We start from the raw sequence: 21,025 nt of genomic DNA, 5'->3' as shown, positions 1-21,025 counted from the left end.
TCCGAACTGCACACATCTGTGCGGATTCGCCCCAATGCAGGACCACGCCTGGGGACTAGGAGTCCCAGGAGGCCACCCACGCCCGAGAGACAGCATCGGCCCTGGCCCCGAAGTTTAAAGGCGCATCTTGGCCAGCAATGGGGGCCTCCTCGACCGGGTACACTGCCCGATGCCCTCTAAATAGGGGGTGTCCCGAGGGCGCGCCCTCCACACTAACCTTTGATCACCTCGGCCACCAGAGGGGTCCCTGCGCCCTCCAGGCTCATGACTCCACAGCATCTGGAAGCCGGGGCGGGGGGTAGGACTGGGTGGCCAGGGAGCAACCCGCAGAGAGAGGAGGGCTGTGACCACACCCCCGAAGTTTAAAAAACAAAAGTTTAAAGGGACACGCCCAAACACTGGGCACAGCGACGCCCTTCGGCTGGCCACCACACCGCAAGCCCGGGAGAGCCAACCCGGAAGTTCAAAACTTCTCAAACTCCCCAGACGGAGTAGCGAGGGAGCGGGGCGCGGAAACCAGACCCAGCCGCCGGGGCTGAGCTTCGCCCCGCCTCGGGGACACCTGGCGGTCGTCTGCAGCACCAGGGCGCTCTAGCGCCACAATTCTGCGCTCAAAGTCGGCATGTGCGGCAAAGGGTCAGACAGGCAAATACGGGCCTTGTGAAAGAAAGCGTCTCCCAAAGCAATTAAAAGGATTTCTCGGAAGAGAGGGTTCAGCGGTGGATCTGACCCCCAGCCTCGTGCTTGGCCGCCCTTGCCTCCGCCACCAGGGGGCACTGCAGCCAAGCCGGGCTGAGAGGCCAGCGGCCAGGCTCGAGGACCCCAGCCGGCCTGGAGTTCCGTCCTCTCTCGAGTCGAAACCCACTGAATGTCGCGCTCGCCTGAGTGCTGGTGTCTCATTTAAAATGGAGCACTTTAAAACTGTTCAAAATGTAAAGGTATGCCTAAAGCCGAGGTCATTCATTCCTTTAAAGGCCTCAGATTTCGCCTCAGAAAAATATTAGGATGGTTGAAAAAAATTCTGACACCATGCTAAACGACAATTTATTTTCTAAACCTAAGTTCCTATGTTAGTCTCAAGTAAGAAAAAAATAAGTTGCAGTATGAGTACGGTCCCAATTTTGTTATATATAATATGGTCGTGGGATTATGGTTGATTTTTATTCCCTCCTGTATTCTTCTAAATTTCCTACAGAAAAGTGTTACTTTAATAATACGTGAAAAAAATTTTCAATGACTCTCCCTTAAAACGAACAAGCAATACAGTAACAACTCTTTCCCAAGAATTACACTTTATTTATCATCTCAATACAATATACATATTATATATCACAATATATACGTTTTTGCCTCAAAAGTTAAGCTGCATACCTACTACCCTTATTTAAACTTCCAGACAGATCAAAGACTTTAAATGTAAAAAAACAAAACCAAGAATTATTTTTTCAAAAAGAATGCCTTTCTAAATGAAACAAAATCTAAAAGCCATGAGAATCTGTTAAACTAATAAACATTTTTAAATGGTCTTCATGGCAATGAACACAAATTCAAAGGATAAACTGGAAAAATATTTTAAGTACATCTCAAGAAGATGCCCAACTTCAATTTTGTTATTGCGAAAATGCAAATTTAAACTACAAGGTACTACTTTTCCTTCAGACTGGCAAAAATGAAAGGAGTTTGATAAGGCACTGTGTTGGTGAGGTGGGGAAACAGGTACTCTCAGTGCCTGTGCGTTACAACACAAACTAGGACAACCTCCATGAAGGGCAACAAAGGGCAAATCTGGCAGAAATTTCCAAGACTGAAAATTGAACACGGGCAAGATTGCCAAGATGGACAGCTTTATAAGTGTTTACAGGCTGGATGATTTATAGGTGTGTATTTAAAACACAAATGTATATGATTGTATATGAAATCTTGCATATCTCTGGAATGAAACACAAGAAACTGGTGTTTGCCTTTATAAGGGGAAACTGAGTATCTGTAATATAGGGAAGGGTAAGAAAGATTTCTTCGTTTTTGTAACTTTTGAATTTTGTAACATATATTACCTATTCAAAATTATGAAGCTTTTGAAAAGTGAACCTGTGGACTAAAAGTGTTTTTCCAAGGCTGAAGATATGATATGAAGCATTCAGTAAATGTACTATAAGACAATATGGAAAATGTCCTTTGCACACATTTAAATAACAGAACTGCTTAGTAACCTCTTGCTTGCTACCATCTCTTGAAATCCAGTTTCTTTTAACAAACCCAAATAAAACTGGAAGGAAACGGGGAGAGGTTTTCCCTCCAAGTCCAAGCCTGAAATTCAGTTCCCTAGGAAATATTTTATGGGTCAGGGAGGAATCACTGATTTTTTATGTCCAATTATCTCTGCACAATATATTCTCAAAAGTCTATTGTTAAGAGTCATATTGTGATAAACTACAATAGAGGCTAGAGTGCTGGGATGAGAGCTATTTATTAGAAACCTGGAGCTAGAAAACAGGTCTCTTTTCGTTTTGCTTAAAAGTTCATGATTAAACTTATAATCCTATTGTAAACACACATATCCTCCCTTTAATGTGTTTGCTGTCAAAAACTGAAGTGGTAAACTCTCTTCCCTCTATATGCCGTCACATAATGTCACCATTCCTACTTCTTTGACTGATATAATACAGTAGAAAGAAATGAAATCTCATGGTTTTAAAATACTGACAAATTCAAAATCCATCCTTGTGCCAAATTTGTCTACAGTTCGCATTTGGCTTTTGTGCCTCCAGTTTACTACTTCTTCCTTTAATAAATATTTGTTAAATAAATGAATAACATTTTCCTGCATAACAACTAGCTATCTCGGGGACAGTTGATCATAAAACAGAGAGAGGTATGTTCTAAACCAGGGATCCCCAACCCCCAGGCCATGGACCTGTACGGGTCCGTGGCCTGTTAGGAACCAGGCCGCACAGCAGGAGGTGAACAGCGGGCAAGAAAGCGAAGCATCATCTGTATTTACAGCCGCTCCCCATTGATGGCATTACCACGTGAGCTCTACCTCCTGTCAGATCAGCGGTGGCATTAGATTCTCATAGGAGCATGAACTCTACTGTGAACTGCGCGTGGGAGGGATCTAGATTGCACCCTCCTTATGAGAATCTAATGCCTGATCATCTGAGCTGGAGCTGACGCAGTGAGCTGGGGAGCAGCTGCAAATACAGATTATCATTAGCAGAGAGGTTTGACTGCACAGAGACCATAATAAATCAATGTGCTTGAATCATCCTGAAACCATTCCCCCCATCCCCCTCCCCATCCTTGGAAAAACTGTCTTCCACAAAACTGGTGCCTGGTGCCAAAAAGGTTGGGGACCACTGTTCTAAACCAATTGAGAAGTATATGTAGCAGTCAGGTGGCAATGATAATACGGTATCTACGTTTTAGTAGAAATGATTAAAATAACTCTACTATGGATACAATGAACTTCTCACTATTTCTGTTCCCCCCTGGAACTAGACTGACTTCACAAGTTCTGGCAGAGGAAATGGAGAAGTGCAAGGCTTCTCTATCAGATAGGGAAGTCTGCCCTTGGTGAGCTAACTGTAAAACAAGCAGAAGGGAGAATTCACACCCCTTGGGAACAAGAGAGAACACGCCAAAGAACAGGCTCCACCTGAACAGTGACTGTCCCTCAGAGAGGGTCAATAGCCATCTCTCTCATCTATGATTAGTCCCTCATTCTTAGAGATAAGTAGTGACCAAGGGGAGCAGAAGAAATGTTCATAAAACTACTGATTAATAAAAAGAAGCAGTACCCCCTAAAACAATGACAGCTAACAATTATTGAGAGTCTAGTGCCAGGTATTATAGTAATAAGTTCATTATAACCTACAAAGCAAATACTACTACAACTATCAATATTTCCCAGAACGGAAACCTACCCTTAAAGAGGCAAAATGACTAACCTGAGCAGAGTCACAAAACTTGTACAGTTAGCAGAATCAGGGTCTGAACACAGGCTATTTGGGTGAAGCCTGAGATTTTAAAATTCCTGCCTCAGAGACTTGCCTTAATATAAAGCAAGAGTAATTAAAAGAATACGATTTTAGCACAGCAACATAAAAATATGAACCCAGGCATATATGAGAAAATTTGTTTTTCAAATCAGTCACAAAGAAAGCCATATTCAATAAGGGACAAATGTCTGTAAGTATGAAAAGAAAATGAGGTTCCAATCTCACATACTATATAAAACAAATACCAGTTGAAATAAGTTTTTAAAATCTGTCAGATAACTATAAAATTATAGCAAATAATTTTACAATTTAAATGGGGTTTTTAAGCATGGCACAAAAGTTAGAAAGGAAAAAAAGCAAGAGAAACTTACAGAAAATATATAATAAAGGGCTAATCATCACAACTGATAAAAAGTACCTGTAAAGCAATATAACAACCCAACAGAAAATAAAAATCTATAAAGGCTACCAACACTCAATTCAGAAAAGAAATACAAACAGCCAATAGCATATTAAAAGAAAATTAATCTTACCAGTGGCTCAACATTAAAAAGTCCAACATCATGAATAGATTATAGAAGAAAGCCACATAATTATGTCATTAAAATCAACTCATTCCCAATTAAGCCTTTATACAATGAGACTAAAAGAGAATTTCCTTAAACTGATAGATTATCTTCCAAATACCTCTAGCAAAATATAATACTTCATGCCTTAACTTTGTAAGTATCTCCCTGAAATGAAAATCAAGAAAAAAATTCCTACAACCATTACTCCTATTTAATAATGTAATAACTGGAAATACTCACTGATGCCAAGATAAGAAATAAGAGAAGACTTTGGAAGGAAGAAACAAAATTGTCCTTATTTACAGACGATTGTCTGCCTAGAAATTACAAAAGAATCTGTAGACAAACTATTAGAATAAATAAACAAATGTTTGTAAACTTTCTGGATATAGATGATTAACACAAAAAACAGGAGTTCTTCTATATACTACTTGAAATAACTAATTTATGAAATATAAGTGTTTATTTATGAACATATGGAAAGATAAAGCAGGGTTTTTTAAAAATTTATTTTATTTATTTTTTTATACAGCAGGTTCTTATTAGTTATCCATTTTATACATATTAGTTTATATATGTCAATCCCAATCTCCCAATTCATCACACCACCACACCCCATAAAGCAGGTTTTTAATGGGAAGATTCAATGTCACAAAGATGGTAATTTCCCTCAAACTAAATGCAACTCTTAAAATCTCAACAGAGCTTTCCACAGAACCTAACAAGCTGATCCCAAAATTAATCTAGAAGACCACAGGGCCAAGAAGAACCGAGACCATTCTGAAAACGAGCAAGAAGGGAGCCCTTGCCCTACCAAATATTAAAAGTTACAATAATTTAGGCTTGTAGAATTGGAACAGATATACTAGATCTTTATCTATTATATACAACAGCCCAGTAAGAGACTACATATACACAGAAACTTCCCTTATGACACGCATTAGACATCAATGGGAAAAGTAAGAATGCTCAACACACATGGTGTGGTGACAACTGGTTGTCCATATTGTCTGGGGTGGAAGGAGGGGGGAAATTCACGATCCTCATCTCATACCACAGGCCACCACCCCCCAAAGAAGAAAAAAATCTCAGGTGGATTAAAAGCCTAGCTATGAGAAGAAAACTTCGCCAAGTCTTTGAAGAAAATATAGAAAAATAACTCATAACAGTGGAGTAGGGATGGATTTTTTTTAAACAAGACTTAAAAAGCCCAAACTATAAAGCAAAAGATTCAGAAATTATATGAATATGTAATGTTTCTGCTCAACATAAGACCCCAAAAACAAAATTTAAAAAGATAACTCACAGACTAGGAAGATAGGTACAATGCATAAAAGCAACAAGGATTAGTATTCTGAGTTTACAAAGAACTATAAATCAAAGAGAAAAAAGCTAACACCTCAACAAATAAATGGGTAGAGGATGGGAGTAAGAAATTCACAAAAGAAGAAACCTAATTGTCCTACCTTGCTCCTCTTTTTCCAATCTACCTACAGTGAGTATGGTTTTGGTCTACTCTATGTCCTGTGATGAATTGAGTTTGTTAGTCAGAGTAAGGTATGGCAAAAATAACCCTGAAATCTTAGTGATTTAATTTACAACAGAGTCTATTTCTTGCTGGGGGGCTATGTTCAGCCCAAGGATCCAAGATGATGGAGGCTCCACCAGTTTGCAGATGCATCATCTGGAATTTATCCCTGGGGTTGCCAGTGACTGCTTGTGTAAATAATTCCACTTGCCTACAGATCTAAATGTACACAGGTATAAACCCAGCCCCATAATGTTATCAGTAATAAAGCTTACATTTTAATCTTTATCTCTTTAATCTTTAACTCTTATGTTCCTCAAACAATTAGTACAGAATTAAGGTGGGGAAAAGAGTAATCTTGTCTAAAGATGCTCCAGACATCCTCCCCCAAAATTATGTTAGTCTCCATATTCACCTACATTTCTAAAATATTTTAAAAATGAATTTTTTAAAAGGGAGCCACTAGAAGAATCTTAATAGTTTTCATACCTTTCAAATCACTGGAGCCAGTGAAAAAACAAAACTAAGAAAACGTGATCAAGGCACCAAACAGTAAGAAGAAGCATGGCAAACAGAAAACAAAATAAGTCCAAACATATCAGTAAAAATAAAACATGCAAAATATTTTAATTCACCTATTAAAATTTTTTCAAATTGAGTTAAAAAAAATTCAACCTATATATTGTTTAATAGAGATAATTAAAACAAAACCATATAGAAAATATTTAAATCAAAGGACAGAAAATGGTATGCTATACAGTTGCTAGGAAAAAGAGCAGGTATATTAATATCAATGGCAGATGAAATAGAATTCACAGCAAAAAGAAATAAAGACAAAGATGTTTCACAATTATGTAATCTAACAAGAGATTACAACAATCACACACCTTATGACAAAAGATTTTAAATCTATAATACAAAAACTAGTGAAAATAGGAAAAATTAGTAAACCCATAATAAGAGAAGGTTAACACACCTCCAAAAAATAAAATAAGTAATTAGAAGCTTGATCTACTAAATACAGAGAACCATTTTCAACAGAGAGCACAAACTTTTCAAAAAATAGGATATTCACTGAAGTCATCACGTATTACATCACAAGGAAATCACAACAAATTTAGGAAAGCAAAGATCATACAGATCACACAGTTAACACAATACAAAATTTGAAATTCATTGATGAAAATACAACAAGCAAAAATCTATCAACCTGCAAATGTTTAAAACCTGTTTCTAAATAACTTGCAACAAAGGGAAATTAAAAGAATTCAACAGGGCTTCCCTGGTGGCGCAGTGGTTAAGAATCTGCCTGCCAATGCAGGGGACACGGGTTTGAGCCCTGGTCCAGGAACATCCCACATGCTGCGGAGCAACTAAGCCTATGCGCCACAACTACTAAGCCTGTGCTCTAGAGCCCACAAGCCACAACTACTGAGCCCACGTGCCTAGAGCCCATGCTCTGCAACAAGAGAAGCCACCACAATGAGAAGCCTGCACATCGCAACGAAGAGTAGCCCCCACTCGCCTCAACTAGAGAAAGCCCATACAGCAACAAAGACCAAACACAGCCCCCCCAAAAAATTAATAAAATGACAATTCATCACAAATTACTTTAAAATTAATCTCAATAAGAATTCATGTTAAAATCTGTGGCATATGCTTAAACAAAAATCTGAAGAAAATCATCTGCCTAAAAAAAATGCTCCCTCTGTCACACCATTCACAAACAAAAATAAATTCTACCTGGATTAAAAAGCTGAACATAATAGTTCTGGTTCCCTACATTCCAGGCCATGGTAGGATTGTCCTGACTCCTCTGATATTAAATGAGCAGACGTGAAATATACGACTTCCAGCCCAGCCCATTTAACTGATGGTACAAAACCCTACAGAACTCTCCTTCCCTCTGACCAGCAGCAATTGAGATAATAGCTGAAATACAGCCATTTTAGAAAACTAGCCATATTCATAAAAAATGAACATCACACATCTTTTGACTTAGTAATTCCACTTCTAGGCATATATACAACAGAAATGCATACACATGTTCATCAAGAAAGGTACAAACAGTGGTTCATAGAATCATTATTTGTAATAGCCAAAAACTGAAAACAAACCAAATGTCTAGAAATGGTGGACTGAAACACAGTGGTACTTTCTCACAGTTGAATATTATATACCAGTAAGAATGAATGAATGAACTTTGACCATGCACAACATCATGGATGACTCTCAATAACACACTGTAGTTAAAGAAGCCAAACAAGAGTATGGCTTCATCACACAGTATGATTCCATTCAAACAGATTTCAAAGCCAGACAAATCTATGGCAATTAAAAATTATGATAGTGTTTATTCTTGAAGGGGAGTGACTGGGAAAGAGCACGAAGGAGTAGTTTCTGGGGTATAGTGATATTCTCTTTCTCAATCTATGTGCTAGTTACTTACCCATGATGTACAAAGCTGTCTATCAAGTTGTTCACGTTGTGCACATTTCTGTGTACGTATGAATCATTATGACATATTATAGAGATATGTGTATATTATAAAATAAATTAGACTTCAGTTATGTTATACTGAATTAAAAGTTATATGTGTAGTAGTTATGCTCCACTAGCTGGGTCACAAAAGTAAGAAGATTTATAACAGTTCTTACTAACCAGTGATAGACATGTGTCATGAATAAAAAATAAACCTTTACTTGTTACATGCCACTAAGATGTTGGGGTTGTCATCACAGCATAACCTAGCCTATCCTGAATGATACATATCTTTAGATATTTAAGTCTTAAACTAAGACACAAAATGCAAAAGCTATAAAAAGAAAGGATTTGATAAGTTTACAAAAGGCACCATTAAAATATTTTTAGAAAGGGGGTGGGAAGAAAGTAGAATACAGGATCCAACCTGAAAAAACTCCCAACAGCCAAAGCTGGAACAATTTGAGCAATGAAGTAAGTACATAATATTGGATTATAACTGAAAGTATAAAATAAATATGGGGACTTCCCTGGTAGTCCAGTGGTTAAGACTTTGCCTTCCAATGCAGGGGGCGTGGGTTTGATCCCTGGTCAGAGAGCTAAGATCCCACATGCCTTGTGGCCAAAAAGACCAAAACATAAAACAGAAGCAATATTTTAACAAATTAAGTGAAGATTTTAAAAATGGTCCACATCAAAAAAAAAAATCTTAAAAAATTTTTTTAAATAAATATGCATGAATATATGCTGATATAAAAAAGTGATTGAATAAATAAATGAAGAGACAAATCTTCCTTGTACAAGAATTCCAAGTAATATAGATACTTCCCTCTAAGAGGTAGAGCTTAACTCTCCTCAACTTTGAGTATGGGTTGGACTTAGTGACTTGCTTCCAAAGAATATATTGAGTTGGCCAAAAAGTTCGTTTGTTTTCCCCATAACATCTTATGAAAAACCCGAATGAGCTTTTTGGCCCGCCCAACAGTATGGAAAGGGAAAGACAGTAACTTTACAGAGGAGAAACCTGGCCAGCACTACTTTAACCAAGTGTTCATAATTCATCAGTGATGTTATGTGGATGTCATATACCCCTAGATGTGATGCAACAAGAAGGGCGCTTCTCCTCTCTGGTATTTTATTCCAAAAATCCAGTCTAGTCATTAGAAAATGTCAAACAAAATTTGAGGGACATTCTACAAAATACCTGACCAATACTCATCAAAACTGTCAATATCATGAAAAGCACAACTGAGAAATTGTCATGAACCTTAGAGGTGGCTAAGGAGATGACAACTAAATGCAAGGTGGTATCCTACATTGAATGCTGGAATAGAAAAAGTACATTAATGGGAAAACTGGGGAAACATGAATAAAGTCTGGAGTATATGTAACAGTAACATACCAACCAGTGTTTGTTTCTTAATGCCATATGGTAATGCAGGATGATGTTATGAACCAAATTGTGCCCCCTGTCCCCACAAATTCATATGTTGAAGCTGTAGCCCTCAGTGTGCCTGTATTTAGAGATAGGGCCTTTAAAGAGGTAATTAAGGTTAAATGAGATCATAAGGGTGGGGCCCTAATCCAATAGGACTGGTGTCCTTATAAGAAGAGGAAAAGATGCCAGGAATGCATAGCACAGAGTAAAGGCCACATGAGGTCACAGCAAGAAGGCAGCTGCCTCACCAGAAACCAATCCTGCTGGCACCTTGATCTTAGAATTCCAACCTCAGGAATTGTGAGAAAATAAATTTGTTGTTTAAGCCAATGAGCGTATATATCTTATTATGGCGACCTGAGCAAACTAATACAAATGATAACATTCAAGGAAACTAAAACTGGGTGAAGAATATACAGAAACTCTCTGTAGTATCTTTGTAATGTTTCTGCAAATCTAAGATATTTAACCTAGAAGGAAATGGACAAATTCTTAGAAAGGTACAATCTTCCAAGACTGAACCAGGAAGAAATAGAAAATACAAAGAGACCAATCACAAGTACTGAAATTGAAACTGTGATTAAGAAACTTCCAACAAACAAAATTCCAGGACCAGATGGCTTCACAAGTGATTTCTATCAAACATTTAGAGAAGAGTTAACACCTATCCTTCTGAAACTGTTCCCAAAAATTGCAGAGGAAGGAAAACTCCCAAACTCATTCTATGAGGCCACCATCACCCTTATACCAAAACCAGACAAAGATTAAAAAAAAAAAAAGAAAAAAAAAAAATTACAGGCCAGTATCACTGATGAGCATAGATGCAAAAATCCTTAACAAAATACTAGCAAACCAAATCCAACAATACATTAAAAGGATCATACACCATCATCAAGTGGGATTTATCCCAAAAATGTAAGAATTTTCAAGGACTTCACTGGTGGTGCACTGGTTAGAATCCGCCTGCCAATGCAGGGGACACAGGTTCGAGTCCTGGTCTGGAGAGATCCCACATGCCGCAGAGCAACTAGGCCTATGCCCCACAGCTACTGAGCCTGCACTCTAGAGCCCACAAGCCACAACCACTGAGCCCACGTGCCACAACTACTGAAGTCCGCACACCTAGAGCCTGTGCTCCGCAATAAAAGAAGCCACCACAATGAGAAACCCATGCAATGCAATGAAGAGTAGCCCCACTCACCGCAACTAGAGAAAGCCCACGCGCAGCAACGAAGACCCAATGCAGCCAAAAATAAATAAATAATAATCTTTTTTTAAAAAGAATTTTTCAATACTCACAAATCAATCAGTGAGATATACCACATTAACAAACTGAAGAATAAAAACTATATGATCATCTCAAGAGATGCAGAAAAAGCTTCTGATAAAATTCAACATCCATTTATGATAAAAACTCTCCAGAAAGTAGGCATAAAGGGAACCTACCTACCTCAACAGAATAAAGGCCATATACGACAAACCCTCAGCTAACATCATACTCAACAGTGTATAGCTGAAAGCATTTCCTCTAAGATCAGGAAGCCCACTCTTGCCACTTTTATTCCACACACTTCTGGAAGTCCCAACCATGGCAATCAGAGAAAAAAAAGAAATAAAAGGAATCAAAATTGGAAAAGAAAAAGTAAAACTGTCTCTATTTGCAGATAATAAGATACTATAAATAGAAGATCCTGAAGATGGTATCAGAAAACTACTAGAACTCATCAATGAATTTGGTAAAGTTGCAGAATACAAAATCAATACACAGATATCCCTCACATTTCTATACACTAACAAGGAAAGCTCAGAAAGAGATATTAGGGAAACAATCCCATTTACCATCACATAAAAAAGACTAAAATATTTAGGAATAAACCTACCTAAGGAGGCAAAAAACCTGTACTCTGAAAACTATAAGGCGCCGATGAAAGAAATAAAAGATGACACAGATGGAAAGATATACCATTTTCTTGGATTAGAAGTATCAATATTGTCAAAATGACTATATTACGCAAGGCAATCTACAGATTCAATGCAATCTCTATCAATTACCAATGGCATTTTTCACAGAACTAGAACAAAAACTTTTAAAATTTGTATGGAAATACAGAAGACCCCTGAATAGCCAAAGTAATCTTGAGAAAGAAAAACGGAGCTAGAGGAATCAGGCTCCCTGACTTCAGACTACACTACAAAGCTACAGTCATCAAAACAGTATGGTACTGGCACAAAAACAGAAAAGTAGATCAATAGAACAGGATAGAAAGCCCAGAAATAAACCCAAGCACCTATGGTCAATTAATCTACAACAAAGGATCAAAGAATATACAATGGAGAAAAGACAGTCTCTTCAATAAGTGGTGCCAGGAAAATGGGACAGCTACATGTAAGAGAATGACATTAGAACATTTTCTAACACCATATTCAAAAATAAACTCAAAATGGATTAAAAACCAAAATGTAAGACTGAAAACTCTTAGACGAAAACATAAGCAGAACACTCTCTAACATAAATCACAGAAGTATCTTTTTGGATCCACCTCCTACAGTAATGCTAATGAAAACAAAACTAAACAAATGGGACCTAGTTAAACTTAAAAGCGTTTGCACAGCAAAGGAAACCATAAAAAAGACAAAAAGAGAATACTCAGGATGGGAGAAAATATTTGCAAATGAAGGAACTGACATGGGATTAATCTCCAAAATATACAAACAGCTCATGCAGCTCAACATCCCCCCCGCCCCACAAAAAAAAAACCCACAATCCAAAAATGGGCAGAAGATCTAAACAGAAATTTCTCCAAAGAAGACATACAGATGGCTAGAGGCACATGAAAAGGTGCTCAACATTGCTAACTATTAGAGAAATGCAAATCAAAACTACAATGAGGTATCACCTCACACCAGTCAGAATGGCCATCATCAAAACATCTACAAACAATAAATGCTGGAGAGGGTGTGGAGCAAAGGGAGCCCTCGTGTATTCTTGGTGGGAATGTAAACTGATAGAGCCACTCTGGAGAACAGTATGGAGATTCCTTAAAAAATTAAATATAGAACTGCCATATGATCCAGCAATTCCACTCCTGGGCATATACCTGGAGAAAACCATAATTCAAAAAGATACATGCACCCCAATGTTCACTGCAGCACTATTTACAATAGCCAAGACATGGGAGCAACCTAAATGTGCATCAACAGAGGAGTTGATAAAAAAGATATGGCACATATATACAATGGATTACTCAGCCATAAGAAGAATGAAATAATGCCATTTGTGCAACATGGATGGACCTAGAGATTATCATACTAAGTGGAGTAAGTCAAAGAAAGACAAATATATGATATCACTTATAGGTGGAATCTAAAAATATGATACAAATGAACTTATTTACAAAACAGAAACAGACCCACAGACTTCAAAAACAAACTTATGGTTACCAAAGGGGAAAGGTGGGGGGAAGGGATAAATTAGGCATTTGGGATTAACATATATACACTACTATATATAAAACAGATAATCAACAAGGACTTACTGTATAGCACAGGGAACTCTATGCAATATCCTGTAATAACCTATATGGGAAAAGAATCTGAAAAAGAATGGATATATGTACATGTATAATGGAATCACTGCTGTACACCTGAAGCACAATGCTGTAAATCAACTATACTCCAGTATAAAAATAAAAATTAAATTAAAAAAATAAATAAAAGTTATTTTAGAAAAGCAATTGACTGGGAGAAAATATCTGTAACTTACATAACAAAAAATATATATATTATACAAATATTTTTTAATTCCTATGCAATATCTTAAAATTGCAAACAGTCACATAGAATATTGAGTCAGGTATGGAAAAGGTAAGTCAGAAAAATAGAAATGACAAAAAAAGGCGAGATGTTTAAAATAACTAGTAAACAGAAAAATAAAAAGTATAAAACAATGACATTGTCTTCACACCATCAAACTGGAAAAAAAATTAACAGTGCTATCAGTTAGGGAAAAGGTTGTGGGGAAATTGTTACCTTTATACAAGGAAGATGGGACTGAAAATTGGTAGAGGTGTTCTGGAGAGCAAGCTGGCAGAATCTGTTATGCATGTATCCCTTGACCCAGCCAGTCCCCCTTCTTCACATCTACCTCAAGGAAAAAGTAGCATATGACAAGTAAGAAGCTATAAGGATGTTTACTGTAGCACTGTCTGCAGTAAAAGTAAATTGAACTAACTGTTAGCAATAGAGGAATAATTACATGAAACTGTGGCAGTCATACCATGACTTAAAATTAATGAGATAGATCAATATGAAATATTTCCACAGTAATACAAATTATTTTTTTAAAAAACTAGTTGTTCAACAGATACATGTAAAAATGATAAAACAAATCTAAGCCACAGGCAAATTTATTTGTATGAAAATAAACAGAAAAGCAACTGAAACAATAACCCTACCAAACTGCTTATGGAGATGGCACTGGGATTGGGGGATGGTGAAGGAAATTTTTACTTTATCAGTATTTACTTGGGTTTTTAGAACATCTTGGTGTTCGTTTATAATTGAAAATATACTCTTCTGGAGAGTAAGGGAGGGATGGGGAATGAAGTCTTTCAAGACTGTCTTCCCCTCAACTTGGGTACCCTACTTCCCTGATAATACCTGTGGTAAAACAACAGCTACTTCCAACCAGGACAAGATCTACCACCACAGTGCAGACAGTTTAAATAAAGCATCAGCAGCTAGTATTCTTAAATGGAAAGATGAGTTAATAATCCCAGCCAGTTACCTTTCACGATCCTTCCTTATCTTGGTCTATCCTTCATCCCTGGACAGGGGATTCAAAGTTGTTTGACTCTCAGTACACTTTAAGGGGAGTAACTGAGGAGTGGCAACAGTAAGAGAGCTGTATCAGCTGTTTGGCCCTTCTCTTTAAAAACAAGAGTGAAATCTTCCTGTTGAAAAAAATCATAAAGTACTGGGACTTCCTTGGCGGCAAAGTGGATAAGACTCCATGCTCCCAATGCAGGGGGCCTGGGTTTGATCCCTGGTCAGGTAACTAGATACCACATGCCACAACTAAGAGCCTGCACATCACAACTAAAAGATCCCACCACAGCTAATACCTGGCGCAGCCAAACAACTTAATTAATTAATACTTTTTTAAAATCACAAAGTACTAAATATTCTGATAAAATTTACAACTGGTAAGTATACTTTATCGTTTTTGTTTAAATCGAATGGATATGTGCAAGCATTCTCCTTATGCTTAATCACACATCCTAAATTTTCCTAAACAATTCTAATTTCAAATATTCTGTTCCATTCCTAAGAGTAAACCTTATAATTTTCAGATGAATTTATTTGCTTAAAATACAGGTAAAACATTCTCTGAAATCTGGATTCTTGATCTCCAAGAGCTTAATAAATTCAGGAAGAAATACCTACACAAATAACAATACTAAGATTAGTATGAAATAGAAGTAGATGTGAAACTGAGTTTTTTATAACCATAAATTCCTTTTGTGATCTTTTGATCACAGCATAAAATTTATCATCTTAACCATTTTTGAGTGTAGTGTTAACTATATATATATATATATATATATATATATATATACCTTGTTGTGCAACAGATCTCTAGAATTTTTCATCTTGAAAAACTGAAACTCCCCCCAATCAAGATAGATATTTTCATTACCACCACCACTTATTTTCTGTTTCCAGGCAATTGGCTACTTTAGATATGTCATAATTAGAATCATACATTATTTGTCTTTTTGTGACTGGCTTATTTCACTTAGCATAATGTCCTCAAGGTTCATCCATGTTGTAGCATACGACAGGGTTGCTCTTTTTTTCTTTAAGACTGAATAATATTCTGCTCTACATATATACCACATTTTCTTTATCCATTCATCTATCAATAGACATTCCACCTCTTGGCTATTGTGAAAAATGTTGCAATGAACATGAGTGTGCAACTCTCTCTTCAAGAGCCTGTTTTCACTTCTTTTGGATAAATACCCAGAAGTGGGACTGCTGAATCATATGGAAGTTCTATTTTTAATTTTTTAAGAAACCTCTATACCCATTTCCATCAACAGTACAGGCGGGTTCCAATTTTTCCACATCCTTGCCAACACTTGTTACTTTGTGCATGTGTTGGAGGCTTTTTGGTTTTGATAGTGGCCATCCCAACAGGTATGAGATACCTTATGGTGGTTTTGATTTGCATTTCCCTAGTAATAGTGATGTTGAGCATTTTTTTCATATGCTTGTGTGAGATCTTAAAAAAATATCAATATATGTGTGTGTATATTTAGATACGCACAGATATATATATTACATATATCTGCTGCCAGTTTTTGGCACAGAGTTCCTAGAACCCCTGTGATTTCCTAAGTGATAAGAACACTAGTAGTGTCTTTGATTCTAATATTTGGTCTCTGACCCTGGTTTCTGACACCAAGATACCAAATCCCTTAGAATTTCCTGGGTAGCAGGAGAGTCTCTTGTTCTAATGAGGTGGCTCTGGTGGGCTCCAGGGTGTGTATGGTCCCCAGGAAGACCAAGCCATATTAGAAGCTTGAAGTTTCGGCCCTGCTCCAAATTCTCAAGAAGAGAGAAGGGCTGGAAATGAAATTGATAATTGATCATGTCTAAGTCAGGAAGCCTACATAAAAATCCTAATAGTATGGGGTTCAGGGGGCTTCCAGATTGGTGAACACAGAGGTGATGGGAGAGTGGTGGGCCCAGAAAGGGTGAAAAAGCTCTGTGCCCCTTCCCACATACCTGCCTTCTGCATCTCTTCCATGTGGATATTTGTCTATATCCTATGTTACATCCTTTTATAACAAAGAGTAAGTAAACTGTTTCCTAAGTTCTGCGAGCTACTCTAGCAAATTAATCAAACATGAGGCAGGATCATGGGAACCTCTGATTTACAGCTGATTGGTCAAAGCACAGGTAACAACATGGATTTTCGACTGGCATCTGAAGGTGGGGTGGGTAGTCTTCTCAGACTGAGCACTAATCTGTGAGATCTGACACTATCTCCAGATAGATAACGTCAAAATTAAATTGTAGAACACCCAGCCAGTGCCACAGATTTGCTTGGTGTGGGGAAAACCAGAAAGGCCAGAAGTGAAGTGTTCTGTGTGAGAGTAAAGGAGACAACACAGGAGGGTACACTGGGAAATATCTTCCCAATACAATCTGTTGGCCATTTGTATATCTTCTTTGGAGAAATGTCTATTCAAGTTTTGCCCACTTCTTTTTTTTAACATCTTTATTGGAGTATAATTGCTTTACAATGGTGTGTTAGTTTCTGCTGTATAACCAAGTGAATAAACTATACATATCCATATATCCCCAAATCCCCTCCCTTTTGTGTCTCCCTCCCATTGGACTGTTTACTTTTCTGTTGTTGACTTGTAGGAGTTATTTATATATTCTGGATATTTAACCCCTCATATTAACTCATTTATCAAATATGTGGTTTGCAAATATTTTTCCGATTCCAGAGGATGCCTTTCACTCTATTGATTCTGTCCTTTGATGAGCAGAAGTTTTTAAGTTTGATATAGTCTCATTTGTCTATTTTTGCTTTTGTTGCCTGTGCTTTGGTACCATATCCAAGAAATCACTGCCAAGTCCAATGTCATGAAGCTTTTCCCCCATGTTTTCTCCTAGGAGTTTTATAGTTTTTGGTCTTAACTTTAGGTCTTTAATTAATTCTGAGTGAATTTTCGTATATGATGTAAGGTAAGAGTCCAACTTTCTGCATGTGAATATCCAGTTTTCCCTCTCCACTGTTGAAGAGACTATCCTTTCCCTATTGTGTAACCTTGGCACCTTTGTTAAAAAGCATTTGACCATACCCATGACGGTTTATTTCTGGGCTCTATTCTGTTCCATTGGTCTATGTCTGTCTTTAAGCTAGTATGATACTAGCTTAAATACTAGTATAACACTTACTAGTATTTAATACTAGCTTAAATACTAGTATAATACTAGTTTGGTTTTTCTGTTCATTTGTTTTTATTTTTTAAAATAGCTTTATTGAGATATAATTTATGTACAACAAAGTGCACATATTTAAAATCAACTTTGACATACATATACACAATAAATCAAGATAGATATTTTCATTACCAAGTTTCTTCTTGCTCCTTTGTAATCCATCCCTCCTACCATTTCCATTCCCAGGCAACCACTTGTTTATATTTTGCCACTTCAGAATAGTTTGAAGATTTTTAGAATTTTATATAAATGGAATATTAGGAGTATGTGCTTCTTGGTGGAGTTCATGTCTCCCCACAACTAGGGCACCTGCCAGATGCTGGTGGGGAACCTCGATGCCCAAGGAGACGGGAGGAACCCCCAAGTGACCGGGAAGGACGTGGTGGAGAGGGAGAGGGAAGGAGAAGTGGGGGCCAGACAGGACCAGCACCCCTGAGGGGTGGCTGGGAGAGGGGAGGGGTTCCCATGCCTGGAGGGACCCTAAAGGGCTCAGAGGATCAAGGGGGAGTGCAGCTAGCATTTCCCCTGCCCAATCAAGCCCTGGGAAACCTGATAAACCCCTGGGCAGGTTCCTCCAACCTCGGGGCCCCCTCCAGCCTCATTGGTCCCAGGGGTGTAGGAGAGAGGTGGGGGATAAGAGGAGAGGCAGACTGGGAAGGGCCCTCCAGGATCAGAGGATCAGGGGAGAGCATTCCTAGCATTTCCCCTACCAACTCAGGCCGGGGCAGCCTGCTGGTGTCCCAGGCCTGGTCCTCCACCCTCCAAGGCCAGAGGCACTCCTGGACCCCTCCTGCCCCGCTGGGCCTAAGCCCCAACCCCACCGCCACCCCAGGGCTTTTTCCAGCCCTGTGGGTCCTAAGTATAGGCCCCGCCCCCACCTAAACCCCACCCCTGCCTAAGCCCCACCCCCCCCACAGCCAAGTCCTTTTCCGCCCTTTTTTTCTTTTTCCTCTTTTTTGCTATTGTGGTTCTGTTTTACCTTCTGGTTGTTGTTTCACCTATATTTTTATTTTTTTCTAACATACCTGTTAGTTTTCTAATCTTATTTTATTTTTTACTCTTGTTATTGTTCTGCTCCTTTTTTTCTTTTCCTTTTTGCAGCACTGCACAGCTTGCAGCATCTTGTTTTACGAGCTGGGGGTAAGGCCTGAGCTCCTGCGGTGGGAGTTCCAAGTCCAAACCACTGGAAAAACAGAGAACCTCAGACCCCAGGGAATATTCATCAGAGTAAGGTCTCCCGAAGGTCCTCATCTCAGCACCAAGACCCACCTCTACCCAACAGTGTACAAACTCCAGTGCTGGAAGCCTCAGGCCAAACTGTTCCTGTCCAGTAAGGCAAGAAAACAATCCAAACCATCAAAAAAAAAAAAAAAAAAAGGTGACAAAAAAAATATGTCACAGATAAAGGAGCAAGGTAAAAACCTTCATAACCAAATAAATGAAGAGGAAGTAGGCAACCTACCTGAAAAAGAATTCAGATTAAGGATACTAAAGATGAGCCAGAATCTCGGAAATAGAATGCAGGCACAGATCAAGAAAATACAAGAAATGTTTAACAAAGATCTAAAAAACAAAAGAACAAACAAACAGAGATGAACAACACAATAACTGAAATGAAAAATACAAGAGAAGGAATCAATAACAGAATAACTAAGGCAGAAGAACGAATAAGTGGGCTGGAAGACAGAATGGTGGAAATAACTGCTGAAGAGCAGAATAAAAGAAAAAGAATGAAAAGAAATTAAAACAATCTCAGAGACCTCTGGGAAAACACTAAATGCACCAACATTCAAATTATAGGGGTCCCAGAAGAAGGAGAGGGAAAAAAAGGGTCTGAAAAAATATTTGAAGAGATTATAGTGGAAAACTTCCCGAACGTGGGAAAGGAAATAGCAACCCAAGTCCAGGAAGCGTAGAGCATACCATACAGGATAAACCCTAGGAGAAACACACCAAGACACATATTAATCAAACTAACAAAAATTAAATTCAAAGAAAAAATATTAAAAGCAGCAAGGGAAAAGCAACAAATAACATACAAAGGAATCCCCATAAAGTTATCAGCTGATTTTTCAGCAGAAACTCTGCAGGCCAGAAGGGAGTAGCAGGATATACTTAAAGTGATGAAAGAGAAAAACCTACAACCAAGGTTACTCTCCCTAGCAAGGATCTTGTTCAGATTCGAAGGAGAAATCAAAAGTTTTACAGACAAGCAAAAGCTAAGAGATAATTCAGCACCACCAAACCAGCTTTACAACAAATGCTAAAGGAACTTCTCTAGGCAGGAAACACAAAAGAAGAAAAAGACCTACAAAAACAAACCAAAAACAACTAAGAAAATGGTAATAGCAACATACATACTGATAATAACCTTGAATGTAAATGGAATAATGCTCCAACCAAAAGACACAGACTGGCTGAATGGATACAAAAACAAGACCCATGTATATACTGTCTAGAAGAGACCCACTTGAGACCTAGGGACACATACAGACTGAAAGTGAAAGGATGGAAAAAGATATTCCATTTAAATGGAAATCAAAAGCTGGAGTAGCAATACTCATATCAGAAAAAATAGACTTTAAATAAAGACTGTTACAAGAGATAAGGAAAGACTACATAATGATCAAGGGATCAATCCAGGAAAAAGTTATAACAATTATAAATATTTATGCACCCAACATAGGAGCATCTCAATACAGAAGGCAAATGCTAACAGCCATAAAACATAAGCATAACATACCATATGTTATTTTACGGCCGCTATGGCCATAACAGCCATAAAATCGACAGTAACACAGAAATAGTAGGGGACTTTAACACCCCACTTTCACCAATGGACAGATCATCCAAAATGAAAATAAATAAGGAAACACAGGCATCAAATGACACATTAGACCAGATGGACTTACTTGATATTGACAGGACATTCCACTTGAAAGTTGCAGAATACACTTTCTTCTCAAGTGCACACAGAACATTCTCCAGG

The 21,025-nt window shown here is 37.9% G+C and overlaps 1 protein-coding gene across 13 annotated transcripts in view; it reads right to left on the bottom strand.

The window, feature by feature from the left end:
- The window catches only part of CDC14B (cell division cycle 14B), a 105,010-nt gene that overhangs the window by 58,035 nt on the left and 25,950 nt on the right, over positions 1-21,025 (bottom strand). For 4 of the 13 annotated variants that reach the window (XM_059071766.2, XM_059071762.2, XM_067041191.1 and 1 more), the window contains exon 1: positions 218-343. The exons of 8 other annotated variants lie outside the window; for them this stretch is intronic. In XM_059071766.2, the coding sequence (XP_058927749.1) occupies positions 218-266 (49 nt within the window). In that variant the 5' untranslated portion in view covers positions 267-343. Of the gene's footprint in view, positions 1-217; positions 702-21,025 lie in introns of those variants that run through there. One more of the 13 variants, XM_059071761.2, reaches the window with a different exon arrangement.

The sequence above is a fragment of the Kogia breviceps genome, chromosome 8, assembly GCF_026419965.1.
Source record: "Kogia breviceps isolate mKogBre1 chromosome 8, mKogBre1 haplotype 1, whole genome shotgun sequence".
Taxonomy (NCBI): domain Eukaryota; kingdom Metazoa; phylum Chordata; class Mammalia; order Artiodactyla; family Physeteridae; genus Kogia; species Kogia breviceps.
Note: the sequence above shows the minus strand (reverse complement) of the source record. Positions and strands in the feature narration are given on the sequence as shown.